Source organism: Molothrus aeneus, chromosome 6 (assembly GCF_037042795.1).
Source record: "Molothrus aeneus isolate 106 chromosome 6, BPBGC_Maene_1.0, whole genome shotgun sequence".
NCBI classification, from domain to species: Eukaryota; Metazoa; Chordata; class Aves; order Passeriformes; family Icteridae; genus Molothrus; species Molothrus aeneus.
In genome coordinates, this window is record NC_089651.1 from 51,090,807 (window position 1) to 51,116,699 (window position 25,893).

The 25,893-nt window shown below is 42.5% G+C and overlaps 1 protein-coding gene across 1 annotated transcript; it reads left to right on the forward strand.

The window, feature by feature from the left end:
* Positions 1 to 455: 455 nt before the first annotated feature.
* YY1 (YY1 transcription factor) lies at positions 456 to 25,758 on the forward strand. Its single transcript, XM_066552010.1, has 5 exons — positions 456 to 1,386; positions 10,355 to 10,517; positions 19,772 to 19,832; positions 22,287 to 22,445; positions 23,567 to 25,758. The coding sequence occupies exons 1-5, from the start codon at positions 690 to 692 to the stop codon at positions 23,747 to 23,749; spliced, it is 1,263 nt and encodes a 420-aa protein (XP_066408107.1). The 5' UTR covers positions 456 to 689; the 3' UTR covers positions 23,750 to 25,758.
* The last annotated feature ends 135 nt before the right edge of the window (positions 25,759 to 25,893 follow it).

Below are 25,893 nucleotides of genomic sequence, written 5' to 3' on the forward strand. Positions count from 1 at the left end.
GCTGCCGGCCCGGGCTCCCCGCGGGGCCCCGCCCGGGACACGGGCCCGGGGCACAGCGCGCGCCCGCCGGCGGAGCCGCCCCGGCCCCGCCCGTTAACGGCCGCGCGGCCCCGGCGCCCCCTAGCGGCGCCGACCCGGCCACCCCCGCGAGCGCGCACGGAGGTGCGGAGCCCGCGCGGGCGGCGGGGCCGGGGCGGCGCTTCCGCGCGGGGCGGGGCGGGGCGGAGACGGCGCCGCGAGCTAATTGGCTGCTCCGCGCCGGGAGGTGCGCCCCGCGCTCGCAGCGCTCCGTGATAGGGCGAGGAGGGGCAGAGGGGGCGGGCCGCTGCGGCACGGCGCGCCCCCGTTGGCCGCTTCTCTCGCCTGGGCGCGGCGGGTGCTGCCATTGGCCGGCGGGCGGCGGGGGGGCGAGTCCGGCGGCAGCGGCCTCCAGGGCTGGGGTCCGTCTCGGCGGCAGCGGCGGAAGTCTCGCGAGGGAGCGCGGCCGGGATTTGGCGGTGCTGCCTCCCTCCCTCCCTCCTCCCTCCCTGCCTGTCGCTGGCTGCGAGGCGCTGGTGTTTGTGTGGAAGGGGGAGGAGGAGGAGAAGGAGGGCAGGCGAAAGGAGCCCGAGCCCCACCATCCGCCGAGGGGAGCGGACCGGAGCCCCCTCGCCGCCCGCGGAGCCCTCTTTCCCTCCCCTCGCCCCGCCATGGCCTCGGGAGACACCCTGTACATCGCCACGGACGGCTCAGAGATGCCGGCCGAGATCGTGGAGCTGCACGAGATCGAGGTGGAGACCATCCCGGTGGAGACCATCGAGACCACCGTGGTGGGCGGCGAGGAGGACGAGGAGGAGGAGGAGGAGGATGAGTGCTGCGAGGAGTGCGGCCCGCACCACCCGCCCCATCACTACCACCACCACCAGCCCATGATCGCGCTACAGCCGCTGGTGTCGGACGGGGACCCCAGCGGGGCGGGCGGCGGCGCGGCCGGCGGCGGCGGGGGGCAGCTCCACCTGCACCACCACCACCAGGAGGTGATCCTGGTGCAGACCCGCGAGGAGGTGGTGGGGGGAGACGACTCGGACGGACTGCGGGCCGACGACGGGTTCGAGGACCAGATCCTCATCCCGGTGCCGGCCCCCGCCGGGGAGGACGAGTACATCGAGCAGACCCTGGTCACTGTGGCCGCCGCCGGCAGCAAGAGCGGAGGCGGGGGCTCCTCCTCGGCCGGCGGAGGAGGCCGCGTTAAGAAGGGCGGCAGCGGCAAGAAGAGCAGCAAGAAGAGTTACCTGAGCGGGGGAGGCGGCGGCGGGGCCGAGGGCGGCGGCGGCAGGAAATGGGAGCAGAAACAGGTGCAGATCAAGACCCTGGAGGGGGAGTTCTCGGTCACCATGTGGGCCTCGGGTAAGTGCGCGCCGGACCCCTCCCTCCCTGGGCCGCGGGCCCCGCCGGCGGCCGCGCGGTGCGGCCGGGAGAGTTTTGTTTTGAAGGGAGGCCATGTTTTGATGTGTGCGATGGGCGCCGCCATGTTCATCGCCAGGGCAAGTATGGCGGCTCCCCGAAAAGATGGCGGGGTCTGCGCTGCCGCCGCCGCTCCTGCCCGGCCGCGGCGGGGGGAAGGAGGCAAACATGGCGGCGGCCGCCAAGATGGCGGCGGCGGGGGGTGCGCGGGCGGGCGGCAGCGCCGCCGGCTCCCGGGCCAGGCCGCAATGGCGTAGTTTCTGCAGCAGGGGGAGGCGGGGTGCGGGGCGAACCTCCCCGCGCTCCCCCCGTCCCCGCCCCGCCGCCGCTCCCCGCGGGGCCCGCTCCGCGCCTGCCCCTCGCGCTCCCTCCCCTCCCCCGGCCGCCGCCGCCCTCTGTCCTCCTTCTCCCCCGTGTCCCGTCCCGCCGTCCCTCCCCGGCTCCCCGCCTGCCGTTCCGCTCGCGTCCCTCCCGCCCCTCGGCCGCGGGTGAGGCGTGTGCGCCGGGCCGTGACCGCGATGTGCGAGCGAAAACTCGCCCGCCCCGACCCCGCGGCTCCCCGGCCCGGGGACGGCGAAGCCCGAAATACCGTGTACAGCTCGCCCGGGGGCCGCCGGCCCCGGCCCGCTGCGGTGGGTGGGGCCTCCCCGGCCGGAGCCCGCCGTGCCGGCGAGGGGAAGCGGCTCCTCGCCCCCGCGGGGCTGCCCGCGCCTCCCGCCGCCTCGGAGGGGGCGGCCGCAAACAAGCGGCCCTTGAGAGGCCGGGGGTGACGGCCGGGAGGGGCGGCCCCGGAGCTGACCTCCGTCCCTGGGAGCCGCGGGCAGCAAAGGGGCAATGTCTGGCTGGCCCTCGGAAACCGTCGGGCTTTTCCTCGACTAGGTCTGAAGCTTTAAATAAGCTTTTTAAGTAGGCACAGGGAGACCTTGTCGTGGGAGATTCTGTTTTTTCAGGATTTTGTGTGTGGGGGGGGGTAGGAGTGTCTTTTAAAGGCAGTAAAATCTCGTGAAGGTGTTTAGTATATGTGGGGCTTGGAGTAAAGCTGACATGCACCTACCCTGCCTACTTTATTTCTTTTTTTAATTTTTTCAAAAATGTATTGCCGGCAGCTGTGCTCTGTAATGAGAGTTCTGTCCATATGTTACATAAATGCGAAAAAAAGAGGTCGAATAATACAGTTCATGTAATGTGTAAATTGGTGGGTGTTTTTGGAACGGTAACTTGGTAATCTGTTTTGCATATCATAATTTTTGTGCTCTTTCGAGTTTTTTAGAAGGAGTCTAGTAAGATTGAAGCTCTTGAAGCTTTTGACGTAGTTGAAAATGTTTGTATTCTGTGATGCCTGCAAATGACTAGAAGTTATTAGCAAGGGCAGTGTGGAAGGGGAGGTGTATTGGATGGCTGAGTTCTCCTGCCTGAAAAGATGGAAAGCACAGTGGTATGGATTTCTGCTCTCTTTTTATATACAGGTGACTACTTTAGCAAGTTTCACAGAGTTATCTGACACTATTGGCATGTCAGGTGACAACCCAGTGAGTTTGATTGAAGTTCTTCTTGATGGAGTTTTCCATATCCTATTTAGTAGGATGGTGTTCTGTGTGCTTCTATATCACTGTATGAAACTGAATAAATTCCCTTGCTAGTAGTTTTATTAGAACTGACCATCCAAGAAAGATAAAAGATAATACAAACTAATATAGTCTGCTGGCTTGTGGAAGCTGCTGGAGGTAGCAGAATGCAAGTGGCTGTATGACTCATGAGCTGGCAGGATCCAGGACCTCGCTGAGATCAATTGACAATTTCTAGCATGCATTTGCACTCAGAAATTCAGAGTGCCTGATAGGATGCTTCCTTAGGACTGCATGCTAATTATTACTTGGCCAAAGTGAAGCATGTGTATAATCAATAAATTTGCTTCTCCTCCCACATACACAGCTTTTATATCGGGGTAGCCCTATTGATTTTGGTGATTTTCTTGTTTAGGAGCATGACCATGGAGCTCAGTAGGAAGGATACCCACTTATAATTTACTGGACATTGAATTGCATTGCTGCATTTAACTCCATTATATCCATGATGCAGAAGAATAAAGAACACCTAGTCTGACTTTACTTGCCAAAAAATGCCCTTCCAAAGGCAAAATCAAATACATAGGGAAAAGTTTGACCTCCCCTCCCTTTGTGTATGCAGGCACCACCCGCCAGCTTCAAACAGCCTTGGTAATAACCTGCTCAGCTGAGAGTGTTGTGATGTTTTACTGAGAATATTGGACAGGCTCTTACACCTCATATGCAGCTTATTTATTTAAAGGGGTCTGATGTGGTCAAATGTTGGGAATTTTTTTCCTTTCTTTTTTAAAAAAAATTTATTTTGCCTTTTTTTTTCCTGAAACATCAGAGGCTGAATCGTTGACAGAGAAATTGAAAAAGAAACAAAACTTGGGGCAGAGGGATATACACCCAAACCAAAAAAAAACCCCAACCTGAGTACCTTCCCCCAAAAACCTCAAAATAAATAAAGGCCAAAAAAGCCTAGAATCACTGGCTTGCAAAAGGGTAGTTCTAAAGTTTCCCTAAAGAATCAAACTACTTTATTTTGAAGAAATATAGTAGGTTTGAATCTGTATTTTGACATAAAGATTTGCTTGCACGCTGATTCAGTTGACAGTTTTAAAAGCTAAATGAAAAGTTAATCAAAAGACAAGTGATAAATAGGCCATGCATCAAGGTAAAACAGTGAGCCCTATATTGCTGTGCATGGGATTTTGAATTGGGAAGAAGGACACTTTGCTCACTACAGTGTGGGAAGACAATGTGAATTTATTCCTTGTTACTGTTTGCTGGTGCTACTACATTAGCTTGTACAGGGGTGGTACTAAGTTTAACCAATCATAAATCTCTTTCCATAAATTCGTACAACATGTCTTGTAGCTCCTCTTGAAATGTGTAGAAATAATCTGTGAAATATATAGCAATGTGACTAAAGGGGACTACTGAATCCTTGTCTTGTTATGTGGTTTCTTAGAAATTGCAGCACTGTTGTTGGCAACAATTTAGACTTAGCATAACTTCTCTTATCACCTTGGTATCTATGGTGACATCAAACTTGTGACCCATGATTAAAGTGTTTAGTTTGAAACATGAGTGCCTTGTTCTAGTTCAGATCAGCTTTTCAGTTCTTAACAATACAATTATTTGTCTTTCTTCATGTGTTCATGAAAGTAAGAAGTGAATGAAGGCATATTTCTGAAAGGGTTGAAGAGGGCATATGGCGGATAGTTCAGTCATGTTCCTGTAGTGTGTTTACTTTATATCAAATACATGAATCAGAAAATTGCATGTAGTTCAATTGCATGTAATCCAAGTGAGACACTCCAGTTTGTACTAGAAAAATTGTTCTTATCAAGTAGAATTTATTTGTATCTTAGCTTGAATCATTGTCTTTAGTGAATTTTTCCAGGTTGGGTGCACAATAGCGAAGGGGGAGGGGAAGGATCGTGAGAAATCACTTTGTCAGATGGTGCTTGCAAAACTGATTCTTGCATGCAGGAACATTTGGGAAGGTGGTGCTTAAATGCTGGTTGCACCAAATGCTGGAAATTTCAAGCAATTGGGGCTTAAATTCAAAGGCGAAAAAATGGATTAGTGTAAGTACATCTTCTAGGAATGCCTCTGTCAAGCTTCCAAAGCTGAAATAGGTGTTGGCTTAAACTGTTATCATAAGCATAGTCTGCAAACTGAAGTAGCACAACCAAATATTGCCCACAGATGTTAAACTGCTCAAGTGTCCCATCCCTAGATGGGAAAGACAAAGACACAGAAGTTACATGTATGGTTTGGAAATTATTTTTGATAATACAGGAAGCCTGTGCTGTGGATCCTTATTTGGAAGTTTGGGAGTTTATGTTGGGTTTTGAAGATTCTTCAAAATTCTTCAAAATCTGTTAAACTTTCAATGACTCAAAAAATAGAAAGGTTTTCATTTTACTTGATCAGATTGCAGGGGTGGGAAAAATAACCATCTGCTGTCTGACCAGTTGTCTTATGTAGTATAAATGATAGATGAGTCACTTAGTTCAGTTGTGGGGCTGTATCAAGGATGGCCAAAATGCTTTGCAATGACAGATAGGTAATGAGTTTCTTACAAAGTTTGTTATAATGGAGGCAGAAAGTGATTCTCTGGTTTAAAATATTAAGATGACAGTGTATTTCTGACTCCGATTAAGACAATGATACAAGCTTCTGCTGTAAGCATTGAATCTGCCTGACATTTTTTCCAGTGATAAGGTAGACTGTCCTCTGTGTTTGTTTTAAATGTATTTTCAGTTTTGAAAATGAAATACATGAATGTGGTTCACCATCTAAAATGACTCAGAGGACTGTAGTCTGAAGGTGGGCTAGGAAGCAAATTAACTAACTTGCTGCTGGATCCTTCCCTGGGGCACTCGAGTCACTCCTGTGCTGGCCATTCAGAAGGTCACAGTGCTTCAGCACAGTCCCATAAGTGCTGAAGTCAGATGATGACTGTTGATATATGCACTGGTTTTGTCAGTTCATGTCTCAGTGGTGTGAAATAAGAGATGGGTGACACAGGGAAAGAAGAACCTGTTCTCCATCTGTGTGCAAGGCACGTCAGAAGGAAAGTAACCTAGCAGCCGTTTAGGTTAAAAAATGACATACTGTGCAAAATGGAATTTTAACATTCAGAAGTGTCTGCTAAATAACTGTATTATTTAACAAGCTAATTACAGTTCTCTGCTTCCAAACATGACCAATGAACTAATTTGCCTGAGGAGATTGCAATGTGGTAGCAATAACCAAGCTGTTACCACAGTGCCTTGGTACTGCACAGCTGCCGAATACATCCTTTATCCTGTAATTGCTTTTCATCTGTTCCTAAAAGCAAATGTGTTTAACTGTGTGATCATATTTTAAGCTTAAATGTTCATCCTTTTAGTGGCTAAGTAGAATGTCTTAATTTGGTGCCTTGAGGAGGAAGCTGTAGGATCAGGTGTCATTGCTTTGCTACCAGGTGTATCTCGAAAGTTCTCTTTTGCACCCTGTTTTCCTCAGATGAAAACTGATTGAACAACAATAGTTCTCCCTGCTCAGTAATAGAGGAGGAGGATGGCCAGAGATTTGGTGATTTAGATAAAATCAAGAATAAAACAGAGGAAAAAATAATGACCGAGCTTCTTGGGTTGAGAGTTAAGAGGGTCAACTTAGTAAGACGGGGAGTTCCAGAGTTGTCAGCTGCAAGTCAAGAAATGTTCTAAATAATGGGATTCCAAGGTGGGTGGATTTTTCTGTGTAATAGGAGGGCTGTAAGAGATGGAGAAATTGTGGTAATAGGAGCAAGATGTGATCAGTCAGTTATTGGGAAGCAGATTCTACCATGATTTGTTATTGATTTGTTGCATGGAGTCACTAGTTTGATTCCAGTAATCTTGGTTCTTCCTACTATATTCAATACTTGGGCTTGGTTCTCTCAAAACTTCAGGATGTTTCACCAGTAGTGAAAAGACACAACTGCTAAACACTGAATTTTCACTGATGTTAGTAGAAGAATGTTTGACATACTTGCTTTGGAAGGTCTTAGTGGATCGGGTTCCATATGTGTATTGCCCATATTTAGGGGGCAGTGAGAGACATGCAGATGGAAGGACACTGAACGTGAAGGTGTGTTAGGGTATGTCCTGAAAAGGTGCCTAGAACATCCCAGTTTAGACTAAGTAAGCAATGCAAGACCTTAATGCAAGTTGGCATGGAAGGATGTAGGGGGAGGCCATTAAAATTGTGTTCCAAGTTCATTACAGAAAGCTGCATTGGATCTATAAGAATAGTGCTTCAGCCAAATGCCTTATATTTGAGTCTGCTCTGCTCTCAGGTGGTTTTAAGGGACAAAACAAAGTAGATCAGACAGTATACATAGTAGTTAATTTCCTTTACCTGACTGCCTCCATGGTTCTGTCTGTATATAACTCGTATGGGTGGCATCCAGAGATGTCACTGTATTTTCAGGGTTGTGTCTGTGTTTTGCTTTGCTTTGGATGCAGTATGTTTCATTCTGTGATGCTTCAGGAGAGGAAAAGGGGGAGGTAATTTGCCTGTAGTGGGCATCAGGACTTACTTGAACACAAAAACCAGCAAACAGTTAACTTGCCCAGTTAGCAGTGAGAATGATCAGTTCAGCCTGAGTGAAAGTTTGCTTGCACTTTACCCTCCAGACTTTGAGCTGCCTAGTCCAGGTTGATAGGCCATCACAAATAAAGTAAATTTGTGCATAGAGGACATTAGTAAAATGTTTCCATTTCCAGACTTCCTCCAAAAAAGTGGGGAGGTTTCTCAAAAGAAACCCCTGGGGTTGGATGCACTGTGCTGGCCCTGTCCCCTTGTGCTCCTCTCAGTGCAGGGGAGCATGAGTGCTGTGTTGTTGTTTTGTTTTCCCAATGACCTGACAATGTCACAGGATGGTCATGATACTAAAGAGGTACTGAAATCTGCTGCAACTTTTTCAGAAATATTAGCCAAAAATTACACTTCAATGTAACTGTTTTGTATTTTATTGTTTTGGTTTAAATTTATATTTGGAAGTGTGTGCTGCTTTAGAGATGCAGTTTTTTGTTATAGGAAAATGTGGTTTTTTTATTTTCATATAACTGTTAATATACTAAACAGTACTTTATCTTATGTTTTATTCTATCCAAGCAATATGTTTATAGGTTTTTTTGTGTTTTGCACCAGTAGTCTGTGGAATTATATAGCTGTGGAATTGACTTCTGTTGGCAGGCTTTTGAGAAGTAAAGCCACTGAAGGCTGGCTTTCAGTTTGGTCCTCAAATAGCAAGAAAGCACTGTGGAATAGCAAACCTTTGTGCTAGGGAAGGAAAGAACATCTTAAAGAATGTATACAGAATTTCCTAGTTGACTCATCTGATGTGAGGCAGGAAATGAAAACTTGTCTGTGTTATGAATGCCATCAAACAGTCAAACTGCAAGTTCTAGGTAGCTGTTGAAATGGCCACGTTGAGGGCAGCTGATCTCATTCCAGTCTACAGTGTAGAGACAGTGTCACCTTTAGCTTTGCAACAATTCTGTGCCATTCTGAGCTCCCAGTCTTTTTTCAAGCTTCTGTTAGAAAGAACAAATTGTTGCCAAACTAGAGGCTTATTGACTTGAATTGTAACTCCTTCAGTTGCTGTAAAACTTAACATATAATCCTCACTTGAGGTAAATTCAATTGCTTTTTTAAAGCACTGGTAGGGACTGAAAGGTAGTGTGGTGGTGAGTGGACAACTAAAAAGGTCAATAGTCAGTTTTGTAGTTTACTTTGAGTTTAATGCTGCAGATAGTGTTTTCTTATTTACACTTCTGTCTTTGCAGCGTTGGAGTCTGTTTTCCTCTTCCACCATGGAATATACATGAAGTGCTATTTGATCTGGTAGATCAGATTAAGCCTCAAACCAGCAGTAACATTTCTAGAAATAGCTTGGTGGCAAACATTAAAAGCAGGCATTACAAATTGAATAGAAATTTGTGTCTGGTATATTTCTTTTATTTGCTTGTCTTGTTCTCTCTTCCCTAGCTAAGTTACTGAGTAATGACTAATGTTATTTCCTGTGTTTCTGTTTAGGGGAAAAATCCCGAAACATTTTGTCTTTTGTTTTCTGCCTTATGTTTTCCTATCTTTTTTATTTGGTGAAATACTATTTCTGTCCTGCCACCTTGTGTTTCCACTGCTTAAACAATATCTGTAAAATAAAACTTCCTGCTATTTTTGTGTAGCCTCCTGTGTATAAAACAATTTCCAGAATCTTCTCCCCATTCACATAGTAGGATAAGTACTGTCAAGTTGCATTACATAGAGCTGAGTAGTTACAGCCATATATACCTCTGTTGTCCCAGGTGTATTTGAGGGTGGAAAACAGGATAGGTGCTGGGTCTTCCTTTCTGCTGCTGTGAACACTGCAGTGAAGAACATAGATGGATGTTTCTGTTCTCTCTCATTTTTGTGTCTCCCAGTTTCTGTTATAAAATAGCAAGAGGAGATAGAATGCATGGTACAATGTTTTGTAAGGTATGAATGTGAGTAGACAGCAACAGCAGGTCTTCCACCTGATTTCACTGCAGTCCTTGAGCACAAATTCATAGGAGGAGCTCTAGAGCAAACAAGAGTATCTTAACTGGCTTGCAGATCAAAGCTTTGAATAATCCCAGTCTGCTGTTTACATAGTGGAGTGGGAAAGGGCTTAGGATGGCCCTTGCCACAGAAGGAAGAAGCCCCCTTGGGAAAGAGACACACAATTTGAGTTGCTTTCTTTGAGATCTGTCTGCAAGTGTGAGAAAAACTTAATTTTACAGGCAGCTGCTGAAGCCCATCAGCAGTTATTTTTAAATTTCTTGTCTCTATGACACTTCTGTTGGAGGTCAGGGAAGTCTGCAGACTGAAGTAAAGATCAGTAGTCCTGACGCCTTAGGGTAGGTGTCTGCTGCTCTTCTGATAGGCTTCCAAAGTTAGGGACTGCTGCTGAGTATCAGCGTGGGTATAGTGAAGATTAGTCCTGAAGAGGTTAAGGGAAATCAATATTTAGACATTATTTCAGGAAAAGTACATTATCTTTCAAGTGCAGCCAACATTTATAGGATTGTTCTACTAATTTCTGTATTTGTTTGTGCTTAAAATAGATATGCAATTTCTGCTTTTTTTTTCCTCACTCACTGTATTCTTTCTGTGTTCTTCAGGCTGTAACTGTATGGATGTCTTTTTGCTCTTCACAATTAGTGTGGAAATATGGAAGAGCAGTGTATTCTTTTAAATGTGCAGCAGTAGTGAATTTGTATTGAGATGTAGCCTAATAAATTGTATGCTGTTTTGATCATTAGTGTGTATTGAATTCAGTATTTTGTGTGTTTCAGATGATAAAAAGGATATTGACCATGAAACGGTGGTGGAAGAGCAGATCATTGGAGAGAATTCTCCTCCAGATTACTCAGAGTACATGACAGGGAAGAAACTTCCTCCTGGTGGAATACCTGGCATTGACCTCTCAGACCCCAAGCAACTGGCTGAATTTGCTAGGTAAGTAGAAAGAAAGGAGGTTTAAAATTTGATCTTTTCACTGGTTAAATGATGAAACTGTTAGGCAAAATGGTATATATAGTATGGTTTATAATTCCATTTAATTACCTTCTAAAACAAGGGATTTAACACAGCATCAGCTACTCTGTTCTGAACTAAAACAACAGTTTTATATTCAGCAGTGGATTCTTCAGTGTCTTCCAGTCTCCAGTTCCATTAGGTAAGACAGGACCTAAATACATTCATTGATAGACTGCATCACTCATTGCTCCAGGTAACCCTGCCTTGGGACTGGACTAGATGGTCTCTAGAGGTCCCTTCCAAGCCCAACAGTTCTGTGATTTTACATGACAGAATATTTCTGTAATGTGAGTAGCCTTTAACTCCTGAGCACCAAAGGATCCAATGAGTGAAGTGCTGCATTGGGATTGTTCAGTACAAAATAGTAAGGCTACAGGATTTAGCTGGGAGCGCCACTTCCTGTTCTTTTTCCCCTGCTTCTTAAACTGAAGATCTTAAATCACGTGTCCTGCCCTTTCAAGTGCCACTGTTAATTGCAGTTGGATTTTCTCTGGTGAGTCAGAATTGTCGCTCGTTTACGTGTCAATGGGCTGACCGGAGTGCCAAGGTGACTTTTCCTTTCAGGCGGAGGTGGCGCGGCCCGGGCGGGGCGGGGCGGTGGCGGCGCCCCCGGGCCCCGCTCCGGTGCCGGCGCTCGGGGCAGCCCGTGGCCGCCAGAGGGCACCCGCGGCCGCGGAGGCGCCGCCCTGGGCTGGCTCGGCTGCGCTGCGCCCGTCCCCTGTGTCCCTCTCGGTGCAGGGACAGCGTCCTGCTCTGTCTCCAGCTGTCTGAGCACGGCTGCTGCTGCCGCGTTTCCCCAAGCTGAAAGCAAAACGTGTGTAAAGCCACATTCATTTCGACCCCATTCATGAAAGGTGCACTATCTGCCTCTAGACAACAGATAGTGTAATGGTTGCCGGACATATTAATTATTTTATCATTTACTAGGAATTAGGAATATTTAAATCCTATTTTATGCATTCATTTTTTTTATCTTGACATTTTAAATTTTTTTCATTAAATAATTAAACCATATATCCCTACATTATCCAAATCACTTATCATCAATACTTTCAATTAACCTTCCTCTGTATTTCCTGGTATATTTCCTGAAAGCAAAACACGTGTAAAGCTACATTCATTTTTGTAGGAGCTGGCTGTTCTTCAGAGCTTGGGTGCACGGTTCTGACACTCAGAGCAGGTGGACAGTCACATGTTGTTATCCTTACTATCCAGTAGAGAGAGACAGTGTACCTTTTTCCAGGTAGTTGCTACGTGGTCTGGCTTCTTGGTTAGCTGGATCTTGGTGTTCAGTGCATTTATTCCTGTTTCACCTTTTTGATCTTTCTGCTTTTTTCAAGTTTTGTCCTGTTACTCTGTAATGTGTTTGTGCTGGAGGAATAAGAGCACAGCCTCATCCCACAATTACTTTCACTAAAGCCATTGAACTATGAGTTTTGAAAGCTCCTAGTAAAATAGTTCTGTAGGGCTTGCTTCCTGCTTCAGACTGTCTGATCTGGAAATGTATAAAAGCACATTACAAACAGCTGAAAACAGGGTTCTGTCTGAAGTGATGGGTGGCTCTAGCTATTGATACTCTTTTGTGTATTACTGTCATTTATCAAAGTTACTGTAATGCTCTCTGGGACCTGCTGATGAGATCATACAATTTTTTTGAAAGCAGATGTTTAACTGATACACTTGAGTGTACATAGTGTTCCAATTCTAAACTGTTACTTACATATTTCTACTCATCATGTGTTTAGAATGGTGTTCTCCATTACTTTAAAGCATGCTAAAACTTTACTCTGGTTCTATTAGACACTGAAGTACTGAATAGCTGTCTTTTGTTAGGAAGCAGAAATAGTTTCTTGCAGGGTATTCTCCATGCAAATACTGAATATTTTGTCTTCACATTGAGTTGAATAGTTGAAATGGTTGTCAGGATTTGGGTTTCTTGAAGTGACCAGGCTGCTTCTATCAGATGTGTCTGCATATTTCTGAATATTGTGGAATGTTTTAGCAAGATTTCTATTGAGAAAATAGTGGCTGCTGGCAACATGTCAGAACTACTTTTCTATATTTATAGTATTTCAGAATGTTCTAGGAAGTTCCAGAGCTGGAATTTGTAGCATGTAGTGGAAAGATTCAGTTTTATGTGTACAGCCTCTTTTCCCACAGCAGATAAAATGAAATCCGTTTCAGTCAGAAGATAAATGTGTGATGGCAGAGGAAGCACCTTGCTTGGATATCACCTTTAGTAATATCCCCAAGTTGCTCAAAACCTGGGAAAAAATGTTCTCATAGCTTAATTGTAGATACATGACAATTTAATGCATTTTCTAAGAAAGGTTATTTGGTTTCTTGGTCAGAATTGGTGACTGTCAAACTTTTACTCTTGCCTTGCAGTTGTATGTTACGTCTTAAATTATTGCATTTGTTTATTCTTCTGAGACTGATGAGTATGGGTGTGTTAGAATTTGAATATTTCTTGTTGAGGTCTTGTCCTCCTGCAAAGAAGTGTGTTGAAGGGACTCCTTAGCTAATGAGATGGATTCAAGTACTGATATCTGCAGACTGCTGTTCAATTGTCTTATTGACCTTGCTGTGTGCAGTATCACTAGGAACTTTGCATGGCAAGCTGGAAGAAAAAATTGGGTTTCCATGGTTGGAATTGGCTTTGGAGGTTCAAGGAGTACAGTTTTTCATGCTAAAAGAATGTGTTTGTTTAGTATAAAGCTCTGTGAAATTGCCAAACATTGCTCATTGCTTTACAGTTCAGAAAATTTTTAGTAGCTGTATTGTGAAAACTTTTAGCAGCACATGAAGTTGAAAATTGCTTCTAAACTTAAGTAGCTTCACATCCTGTAAGGTTTTGAATTACAAATTTGTATTTAGATTGCTTGAAAAAAGAATTGTGACTGTCCACATCTAAGGACGTGTGAACTGGCTAGTAAAATTGTGTACTAGGGGCATTGTGCGTAGTTGACAGAAAGTTATGTAGGGTTGCTTTTTTGTTTTCCTTAAAGTAGGAAGGAATCTCACCATACATTTGTAGAAATTACCTCCTCTGAACCAGGCTAGAGCCACTGTTTATGACAAATGCTGGTTATTTTGATTAAGGATAAATTGATTTTAAATATTTGCATTGATTATTAGGAACAAAGTTCTGAGGTTAAGCTTAAACAGAAAAAGCTTGAATTCTAGTGGTAGGTTTTGAGCAAGGTTCTGGTATTCTCATCACGATCTAGTTAGTGAAAGGTAATGCAGGGACAAACCTGATGTTTGAAGTTGTTTGCAGCTCTGCAGCCCTTCAAAAAATAATTGAGAACTGTGGTAATTGAGCAGCTGCAGTGGCCACCAGTGCCCAGAGCTTGGTGGCTCTCACAGAGTGAGGGGTTGTGGTGTCTCCTGTGATGCAGTTGTCTTTCCCTGCCTGGTTTAGAGCATATGTCGTTGAGTCATGTAGCAGGAATCTGAATCCTTTAGCTGGAACTCTGACAGTTTTTCCTGGAAAAACTTTTATGCATTCTATGATTCCATTGAAAACACTGTGAATAAATAGGCTGTGTCAGAACATCGACATGTTCAGTAATGTGTAGATGGATGACCAAAAGTTACACCTGGCTGGCAGTTATCACTTCATCCAAATCTAAATTGATGACAGCTCAGTAGTTAGCTGTGAAGAAATCATAGCTGCATGTAGCAGGGGTATTTCTAGAATGTGCATATGGCAAATTCCCTCAAAGCAAGCCACTAAAAAGGATATCCCTAGTTGCACTGTCCCTCCCTCTTGTCCTCCAAATACATGACTGAACTGGCTGAAGACAGAACACAGACATCAGTAAAACAAAGAAATAAGAAGGAATATCCTATAGCTGGGAAATTGGCACAGTAATGGGTCCTGGTGGTAAAAACTATTCTTTGTAGTTTTATTTTCTGCTGATCTTGGTATGTTTTTTGAAGGAGAGCCATTGTGAGAACTGCCTTCTTTTCCATCCACTTTCCAAACCTATAGAAAACAAAGGAGAGGAAACTGCATTAGAGTTTGAAATAGGACACCCTTTTTAGAAGTGACAAAGCCTTCTGGTCATCCAGATTTATGACTAGGCCTCTTTATAAGGTGTATGCTTTTGTATGGTTCTTGTTACAGAGAAGCTTAAAGGGCAGTAAAGTGACAATTGCTTTACCCAGTATTCTTGCAGGGGAGGGGACATCTCCTGCTCTGTGCCCCACTGCACAGTGTCCCTGTTTGCACATATGATATTCCTCATAACTGGGACAAACCTAGTAGTAGAATCATGGAGTGAAAGAACTTCTTATAGCAGTTTTCTTCCTAACTGTGACTGAAGCAGGTAAGACACTGGCTGTTCTTGGGTTGTACACAGAGAGATTCCTAGGACACCTTGTGCCACTCCCCTTTCATCTTGTTTGTCCAAAAGCCAGTCTAGCCAGTTCCAGGAGTTGTTCAGCACAAATAAACTCTTGCAGTAGCACAGGGCTGTGACACTCAAGTTGGTTCTGCTCAGCAGGGCAGTACAAGGGCAATGGCAGAATGAGGGGAACACACCAGCAGTGCCAGTAACACTGCTGAGAGAGAATCATATCTTCCACCTCTGACTGTTCTGGGAGGCAGAGGGGGGGTGGCCATCAGCACAGGTGAATATCATTGCTGGTCATCAGATACCTCTAGGATGTGTTAAAGGAGCTGCCTGAGAGAGAGAGAGAATAAAGCTATTAAGATTAGCTTTATGTACAGAGGGAGCTGAGAACACAAAACTCCTTAGCAGTGGCAAAAAAAAAGGGAGATTATGGAGCAAGGGGGTAATTCTATACTGTTATTTGAATTGTATTTCCTTTCTTCCCAGCTTTAACACCATTTCTATGGCTGACTTTTAAAATTGCATCAATTGACAAGTCTGTAGGTTATGGAGTTGGACAGGGATTTGGGGAGGGGATTAAGGTTCTCTGAGGGTGAAGTACTCTCAATTCAGCTGTGTAGATGGAAGGAGGTAGTTAGGTTTAACTTTCAGATACAGCACAGTATTGTTTTCTTTGTTTTGAGAAACTGAGTGATTTATTACGTGTGATTTCACTCAGTCTTCCTTATGCATGGATAAGGGAGCTCATCTGTAAAGCTATTGGGTTGCACACATTCCTGCTTCCTCTGCTGTCACCCATTCCCTCCCTCCACTCCCCCAGTGCAAGTTTAGATGTAGCCTTTAATTGCAGTGTCCCAGTGACTTGATGCCAAAGGTACAAGGTACCCTTCCTGATTGTCACAGTTAATTGATTTGCAGTTGCCTCTACTCGGTGCAATGAATGTAAACTCACTGCAGAAATGAAAATTTTGGTCTTGCCATGTAAATTGACTTTCTGCAAAGGCAACTGTTTCTGAAGTTCCACTCCAGTATTAATGTGTGTGTCTGTAGTTGTGTTAAATAGTGATATTTGTTAGAGTTCTTTTTTTGATTAATATTTCAGGCTAAGAAAACTTGGATGGAGCTGGTAGAGATGCTCTACTGGGTGGGAGCCAAAAGTCTAACCACCACCAGCAAGAGCTACCTGCACCAGTGTAATTAATTAAGATCAACAGCACAGATTCTAGTCTGGTCTCCTTTTGCAGAAAGTTAATTTTAAAGTAAGACCAAAACCTTTTTACTAATACATTGAATATGTAAGTCTTTACATTCTTCTCTGAGGGATTGTCCATATGGCTTCTGCAGCTTTGTGAGCAGGATGACATTTTTTGACACAATGATCTACTGTAGCTGTGCCTGTGGTGTTCATGCCCTCATGCCTTTAATCCAGGTGTACAAAGCCCAGCAGCTTCCTCCTGCCTGTGGCACTGAGATACAACCTGGACACTGTTTGCCATCTCTTCTTTTGCATTGTCTGCTGCTGTTTTGTTCATAAGCCTGGCTATCTGCGGAACCCTGTGTATAAGTACAGTCTTGTTCCACATTTTAGGCTTAACTTGCTGTGCTTCCATTAAAAATGAGAAGATGTAAAATTACTCATTTTTTAACTGAAACCTTTTGTCATTTGTGTCCAAAAGTTCAAGTATACTACTGGGCTGATACTGCTTGATTTATAAACAAAGCCTGAACATTAAAAAGACCTGGATGGACATTCATGTTCTATGCCTGTTCAGACACTGAAGTGAAAAGGTGTATATTGATGCTGCAGTCTGTCCCATGTCTGACCATCCAGTTCACCTGCAATTGGTTCCTCAAGCTTCCTTCCTGCACTGGCCCAGGGGATTTTCCTCCTCACTCTACCTCAACAGCCTGTTAGAGATGACACTGTTGCAGCGTTTCTTTCTCAAAGATTGACTTAATACCAGAGGTAAGATACAAGAGTCAGGAAGAGGATTTAACACAAAGCTTGAAAATGCAGGCGCACTGCCCACTGAAGCTATTTGCCACATCTCTTGTTAGCAATTCTCTTGGTCTAGTCATTCTCTTTACTGGTGACCAGTTAAGACTTTGGAACAATAGTGGTTTTACACATTCTGATTGTGTAAGGGACACAGATCTCAGACCTAGGAAGTTTTTTTTTTTTGCTTCAGTTTTTTGGGGGGATGACTCAGCCAACATTTAACAGGTTGATTGAATTAAAAGGAGGTGGTTTTGGCACCGGCTTTGTCTCCTAAGGATGTTTGTTCTGTAATGGAATTAAATCATGACACACTGTTCTCTCATGTCCCATCTTGTCAAATCATTCTTCTGTGACCATTTTAACAATTGCTCATTTCTGTCCCTTTTACTGTTTTTTAAAATCACAGTGATACAATAAGGAGAATCCCATGCTAAAAGTAATTGAAGGCTTTCTGTAGGGGTACTGTAAAGACAGCTTTTTGTGTGTGTTTTCCTACAGGCTCAGTACCTGTAGCACTATTGAGTCTGGAACCTCACTGGAGAATGCAGTCAGTCAGTTAATCCCAATCACTTGTTTGGAGTCAGGTATTTTACTACTTTACTCAAAGAGACTCTGTAAACTGAAAACACCACAACCATTCTCTATTCCAGTTGGATTATATAAATTAAGTCTAATCAATAAGGTCAACTGAGTTGGTCTGTAGTCTTGAAAAAGATAGTTACAATGAAAATCAAGGTAATGAGGAGACTGCTGTACAGCAACAGATGTAGTTTGCTGTATTCAGAATGTTTCTGCCCTTAAGTTGTTGAAATCTTAGTTGTACTGCCGGTTGTGGTGCACAAGAGGAGCTTTGTCAGCACTAATACTTTACACCCATTCCCAAGCCACTGTTAATATCTGTAAATGTGTTTGTAACCCTGCAGGAGGCTGTAGTGTTCTTCAGGATAGCTCTGTACCTGCCAAGTGTAGTCTGGGGATGCTGAGGCAAGTAAGAGTTTCCCATGTGCCCACTTAGAGAAAAGAGCAAAATAAACCTCTAAATCCTGGGGGTTTAGTGCTGTCTGTGAAGTGGCTGTCAAGTGCTTTAGTCTGTAGATGATCACTTGAACTGTGCTATATCTGCAGTACTGAAAGGACTCAGAGTCAGGGACCAGTGATAGCTGACAGAGCCATGGGAGACTTGTCCATCACATATCACTCCACTGGCAGTTGTAAGATGATTTTCCTAGACCTTCAGGACTTCTGAGGGAGTTTTTTCACTGCTCTTGCCTTAATTCACCCTCTTCTCTAAGCAGTCCATGTGAAGGAAACAGGTGAAAGCAGAGTTCAGTCACCAGAGTGTGACAGTAGCAAAGAAGTCTGGACTCAGCTTGCAGAAACCAAATGCTTTTGTGGTCAGAATGGAGGCAGTTTATTTTCCCTACAGCTCTTGGGAAGTTTTTGAGTGTTTAAGAGTTGCTGTTTAGGTATTTTCATATAAATTAATTAAAAGGGATGTAAAAAAGTACATATATGCATTAGAAATCTCTTCCCCCAACCTTGTTCTTTTATATCAGTTTCCAGCAACAGAACTCATGCAGATTAATACTGTCATGGATAGGAACAGACACTTTTCTTTCTGAACATTGAGTGTGTACCAGAATTGGAATTCTGATAATTCAAATTATTTTGTTAATTTCAAGCTACTCATTCTGTTTGAGACTAGGGAATACCACCAAACCTGTGGATTAACTTACAGGTATGATATGTAGGCACCTTGTGACACATAACTGTCATGTGCTGTATTGCCAGGAAAAGCAGTTCAGTAAACCCACATGAACACACTGGCTCTGCTTCCACAGCAAGGTTTGGGAATGTGCAAAATCTCATTGCTTACCCAAGGGAATCTCAGCTGTATGGGGTTCCATTTATTTGTACCCACCTACTGCTGTAGTTAGATGGAGATAAACATTTTCTTTTTAATTTTTTGAAGACAGCACCACAGGTTTGAGAAATAAAGACAGCTGAAAGTGCAGTGCAGATCCCCAGAATCACATCTGGCTCTTCTGACTTTGTTATAACACTGTTCAAGGTTTTGTACAGAGTCTTACTGTAGGTAAAATAGATCTAACACGTACAAGCAAGAGTTTGCTGGGCTCCTTATGTAGCAGTGGAGGCTAGTGGCTATAAAATAAAATGAGGATCCCTGTCAGTGACCAGGGGTAAATTGGTGATTGCTTGTCAGTTGCCAAGAGTGGAATCTGTGTGCACAATACCTTAAAGCAAGAGTGATTACCATTTCTGTGGTTGAAATTGATGTCTACATTGTCTGTGTAGATTCCACAACCTGCTTGATTCTGCTTTCCCTGCTTCTGTAGAGTTTTCTCTAGAAGTCTTGTGTGATGAAAATACTGCAGAATGATTGAACCTATACTCCTTCATGTCCTGCTGTATGGATGGAGAGGAAGTGAAGCTAAATAGGCCACATGGGTACTGGCACAGCACAAATGGAGTTTTCAAACAAAACCTCCTAATTGCAATTAGCATATGTCAGGGAAAAAGAATCTCAATTTCCACATATTCAGAGGATTAAGAAGATTGTATTAAATGTCTTATTCTGTATTTGAGAGGTCCTTCTGGAAAGCAGAGCATTCCAAATGCTGAATTATACTGGTAATATTTTTATGAAGGTTTTGAAAATGTTAAAGTGAATACCATTGACACATGTAATACTGGGGGATAAAATGTGCTCATTATGTAGGCACTCAGGGGAGAAGAGCTGTCTACTAATGTGTTTCTACTAATATTTTATGTACTGTTTTTTTATCTTTAAGAATGAAACCAAGAAAAATTAAAGAAGATGATGCTCCACGAACGATAGCTTGTCCTCACAAAGTAAGTGAAGTGCTCAGCTTCTGAGTAGATAGTAATTTGTAGATCAGAATTTTGTATTGATGTTTTCTCTTGAGAATGAATAACTAAAATATCTTACTGTTAATAGTATACACTCAGTTAAATGTATTTTAGTTGTCATTCTCTAGAGGCTTCCTTTAAAACCTTTCACTGAATAATATATTATTCCCATTCCTTGTCTTAAGGTTAGTGCATCCCTAATCTTCTGGTAACCATGATGCACAGTCCCTAACATGCTGGTTTTACTGTTGTGATTTCCCGACACCCAAGAATACATACTTGAAAGAATGTTCTGAAAGCTGTTCAAAGTACGTTCCTAAGATCTATATATCCTCTGCTTGGAAACTATGACAGATTTGGAGTCTAGATCAGGAATCAGCAATTTATGGTGCAGATGCCAAAGTCAGCTTTATTGGAAGACTCAGAATTGCATTCCACAGAGCTGGAAAGTGCATCATCATGAAAGAGAGAGGCAGGCATCCTTGAGATATGATTCTGATCCACTGGTAGCAAGGAAGCTTCTGTCTTGAATAAACGTTGCCAGTCACCTAGATTGGTAGCCTGTGGCTTTACTGCATTATCCAGCTTCTGTAGTGCTTCTTTTAGCTGATTTAGTCTGTGACTAAAAAAGACAAACACAATCTTGCTGACTTCTGGTCTAGATAAGTGTGAGCCTAAGCAAATAATCAGGGCAGATAGCTATTAGAGTTATCCATTAGAGAGCATGAATAGAAGGCTACTTTCTGACAGCCATGGTGTAAGGAATTTTCCAAATTCCTCTTTGTGCTTATATTGATTTCCAATTCTCCACATTCTAAAAGTGTCGTGTTTTTTTGTAATACAGTATGCAGAGATACAGGAACAGTTATTTTTTACTATACCAAGGAATGTTACCTTCATTTCTTTGATTTACTTTTTCATAGCCTCAACTTCATCTAAACGGGGGGGAAAAACAATGTTCTATCCTTCCATTTTCTATCTTGTAGTGTTTGTAGGCTTTGTGCATTTATTAATTCAGTTTAACAAAAGAGAAATATTGTAGCTGTACCTGCTTCTCTCAGAGGCAAGAAGGGACTTAGAAATAAATGCAAAAAAAATTGATGGTCTGTTTACTTTGGCAGTGCTTTGCCCCACCCAGTTCTGCTATGTGCCATGAATGGTGGCACAGTACTTCAAAATTAGCCAAAGTGGTTCTAGTGCCTGAAGAGAGAACTACTGAAAGTGACATTTTACCCCTTTTTGTAAGAAACAAAGCTTATTTAAATGTATTTAGGAAAAAAAAAAGGGCCTGCAGAATTTAAGATTAGCAGTTTAACAGTCCTTTAGGTACTGTTAAATTTTATGCCTCATAACACAGTGGTGTTGGCAGACTAGTCTTATATAAGTTTAAACAGCATCACTAGTAGTACAGATAGGATTTATGATTATTAATAGGATTTTATGAGGGATTTTGAGCCTTGAGGAAGACATTTATAAAACATATGATAGATATCTGTTGATTGTCACTAAGAAGTGAAAAAAAGATTATGTCAATAGAGCCCCAAGTTACTGCTGGCTTAGGCATACTCTGGAATCAAAAGTGGTATTCCTCTGTCAATGCAGAGTTGACTCCCAGGTTAAGACTTTTGATGCTGAACCTGAATTAATGTGTCTTCTGCTTTTGGATTGAGCTGGGACTAACTCACTCTGTATTCTGCTGCCCAGTATCACTTTGTAGGTTTAATCTGCAGCAGCAGTGGCACTCTCTGTCCCAAGGGGGTAGTGATCAGGCTGCTGCCGCCAGTTTGGACAAGGTAGTTCCTGTAAGTTGTTATGTGCTGGAAACCCTCTTGCTCCATTTGTTCTCAGAAATGGGCAGGACAGAGAAGGAAGAGGACAGAATGGTGGGAGATGGTGCACGTACCACTTGGTACTAGGGCATAACCTGTGGTATATTAAAGACTAATATATTGTAGTACTATAGTTCTCAGAATATAGCACTTTAAAGAGTACACCATAGGTATCCATGAACTCTCCTTCTGTCCTTTGGTTTTTTTGGTTGGATTTTTGTTTTGTGTTTGTTTTTTTTTTTCCTCTGAAACCTGTTAAGTGCTTTTGTTCGGTTTATCCATTTACTTCTGTCAGAATCTGCATCTTCTCCATAAGACTGTCCTGTTATTCATTTGACTACACATGGCTCACAATAATGAATGAGGAAAGGGTTTGGGATCTTTTTGTTTGGGATTGGGTTTAGGTTTTATTTTATCAGCTTTTCAAATGATTAGATTTTCTCATATTGCTTTTAAGAAGTAAATGTAAGGGATGCTCTTTTCAGGGCCAACTATTAAGAAAGTATTCAGGATATAAAAGCATTATAAATGCTTGTACTGTAGCAGATAAAACCTTCTTTATGAGAACTAGCTTATCTACTAATTGAGTTTCACTGTTCTTTTTAAGGGCTGCACAAAGATGTTCAGGGACAACTCTGCCATGAGGAAGCATCTGCACACTCATGGCCCTCGAGTACACGTATGTGCAGAGTGTGGCAAGGCCTTTGTGGAGAGCTCGAAACTAAAGCGGCATCAGCTGGTTCACACCGGAGAGAAACCCTTTCAGGTACTGCTCACCTGCAGGCACGAGTGCCACGCCACCCTGGGAACATGGAGACTCCAGCTATAACCTGCCTTCCACAGGACTTGGGCAAACTAGGGCTCCTCTAAAATCAGATGAGGCACCTGAAAAACTGGGAGTCCCCTTGAGTTAATTAGCCTGTCATTTAATTATTTACATGGATTTCTCTTAGAAATTGGTAAATTGGATGTACATGAGAGATACCTTTCAAAATATGATGTAAAAGTTGCCCTCTTTAAAAATGAGGTCTGCAGTTACTAGAGAAGTAAGAAAATGTCTCTTTCTCCTCATCATCTTTTCAGCTTAGTGCTTGTGGGTAACTGAGACTTGGAGCTGCTTGCTCAGTTAGTTACCTCAGAGTACTGATTTTCAGTAGGGTTTATTAAACAGTTTTCAACAAAATGATGGAGTCACTGAATCTCTTTCCTTTTATATTGAATGATGTGGGCTTCTGCCACCAGAGGTCCCCTGCCCTCTTCATATACTCTCTATAAATCTTTAAAGTTAGTCTTGAACACATATGTGTTCCCCAGAACACACTTAAGATATGTAGGGTTTTTTTGTTGTTGATTATTTTCTAAAATAAATTATTCCAGAAACTTGATTTGCAGTCCTCAGGCGTTTGCTTGCACTGAATGCATGCACTGAATATTCTGTGTGGTCAATATAAGTATTTAACACTAAATGTGCTGTCCTTTTTATATCAAGCCCATCTTAAAAGTAAAGCAGGTAAAATGAGAAAATCTTTGCAAATCATCACTCAGAGGGGGAAGTTCTGATGTGAAATCCTGTTTCTGTTTTGTTGTACAGTGTAGGTACAGTTTCACATGCAGAGAAGGTGTCTTTAGTGGAAGTGCTTGCTTGCATGCTGGAGGTCATTTATCTCCCTCTTTGAAAATAGATATGTTATTGTATATATACTATATACTGAAGTCTTGCAGTTTTTAGTGCAGTTCAGAGGGGATCCCTGCAGAGCTTCACCCAGAACAATTTTCAGCCTCTGGCTTCATGTTTCTGCAGTCTAGCGATTTAAAGAAGACTGTTTTTCTGCTCAGTGATGGAGATGAGTTCCACTAGCTAACAGAGTGGTTTTTTCCTTCCAACAGTGTACGTTTGAAGGATGTGGAAAGCGTTTTTCACTGGACTTCAATTTACGCACACACGTGCGAATTCACACTGGCGACAGGCCCTACGTTTGCCCGTTTGACGGCTGCAATAAGAAGTTTGCGCAATCAACCAACCTGAAATCTCACATCTTAACACACGCTAAGGCCAAAAACAACCAGTGAAAGTCGAGGAGAACGTTCTCGAACTCAAAGCATCTTACAGGAAAATCAATTGGAAAGAAATACGCCTCCCCTTTGTATATTGTTTCTAGGAAAGAATTTTAAAAAGAACCCTACAAAACTAAAGGACGTGTTTTGATAAGTAGTAAATAAAAAGCAAAAAAAAACCACACAGAAAACTTGAAGGTGACATTGCTAAGATGATCCACCTTGGTCTGTAACCCCGTTTCAAGAACACGGTGTTTTGTAAAGTGTGGCCCCAACAGGACGGGTCAGCTCATGAACTTGCATCAGAAAAGACAATTCTTTATACAACAGTGCTAAAATTGGACTTCTTTTCACATTCTTATAAATATGAAGCTCACCTGTTGCTTACAATTTTTTTTAATTTTGTATTTTCCAAGTGTGCATATTGTACACTTTTCGGGGATATGCGTAGTAATGCTATGTGTGATTTTCTGGAGGTTGATAACTTGCTTGCGGTAGATTTTCTTTAAAAGAATGGGCAGTTACATGCATACTTCAAAAGTATTTTCCTGTAAAGAAAGAAAAGTTATATAGGTTTTGTTTGCTATCTTAATTTTGGTTGTATTCTTTGATGTTAACACATTTTGTATAATTGTATCGTATAGCTGTAATGAAATCATGTAGTATCAAATATTAGATGTGATTTAATAGTGTTAATCAATTTAAACCCATTTTAGTCACTTTTTTTGGAGAAATACTGCCAGATGCTGATGTTCAGTGTAATTTCTTTGCCTGTTCAGTTACGGAAAGTGGTGCTCAGTTGTAGAATGTATTGTACAGGCACTGACCGTTTATTAACACCTGATAATATGTACATCCCCCATGTAATAGAAAGGACAACAATAAAACAGTGGTCCTAAAGAAAGAATCTGGCAGAAAATGATCTGTAAGTGCAGTCAATTTTCTTTTGTTGTCCAGAGCAGTTCTAGTTCCTCTTACCTCCCAGAAATTGGAAGCTAAATAAACTCAAGTTTCCTTTACTTTGCATTCAATTACAGTGATTTGTGATGCAGTTAATACCACATCAGGTGGTATATCTAAACAGAATTGCTGACTGTAATTCTGGTTTTGAGTGACCTAGACTTCCATTAACTGGAACGATGGATTTGGAGACTTGGCAGTGTAGTGGGGAGTGTTCTGTGTGCCTGGACAGCAACTAGGTAAAACAGTACAGGAAATAACTAAATGGAAACCTTTTTTTAGTCAAGGTAAGGAATGTTGGCAGTTTAAATGCAGTAACAATAGAAAGTGGAGGAATGGTAGGGTTTGGGTGATCATACCAGGAAAAAAAAGAAACTGTTTCTTCTTTTGGCTAACTTGCTTGAGCGTAATGATAAAAATTTTTGGAACCTTATTGGACACCTTTTGTTTCAAAACAAGAACTTGAAGTTCTAAGAGAGCTAGATGGAGTTGAATTTTGATGGTCTAACTAAGAGTGGTTACTTCTCATTTGTTCAAGTGTTCAAAGAAAACTTAGCAGATACTATAGTAAAATGTGACAGATTAATAAACAGAAAAAAATGCAGAGAAATGCATAAGTTATTTTTTAGAGGCATGTAACATATTTTAATGCAGTAAAAAGTGTTGTTAATCTTTTTCTGAATTCTTTTCTTAAAAGGTTCATCAAAGTTTTCATTGCTGATACTGTAAAACTTAATTTTGAGTCCATTGTTGGTGGTAGTGGCAAAAACATGGGTAATAAAGAAACTGCACTTAAGACCAAGGGAATTTTCATCCATACATAAGTTAATCTGAACACTGCAACTCTAGTCTGAGGTTATTAGGAGTAGAAAGAAAGTTGGGACATTTAATTGTAAAGTATGCGTTAGAATTTTGGCAGTATTTTTTCTTTTATATATAAGCAGTTTTTGAACAGGACAATATACTGAAACTTGTATAGTTATAGTTAAATTAAATTCTGTATACAGTTAAATTAGTGTCTATTCTTTTTGGAAGGAAATAAAATTAATTCAGTCTAGTTCTAATTGACCTTATATTTTTTCTTAAGCAGTATCTGTGATGGTGTTAGGCTTACACATAAGTTTTCTTTCTTGTGTCATCAAGTCATTTATTGAATTGCAAGGTGTCAGTACTTCATCCTTGAACATACATTAGGGACT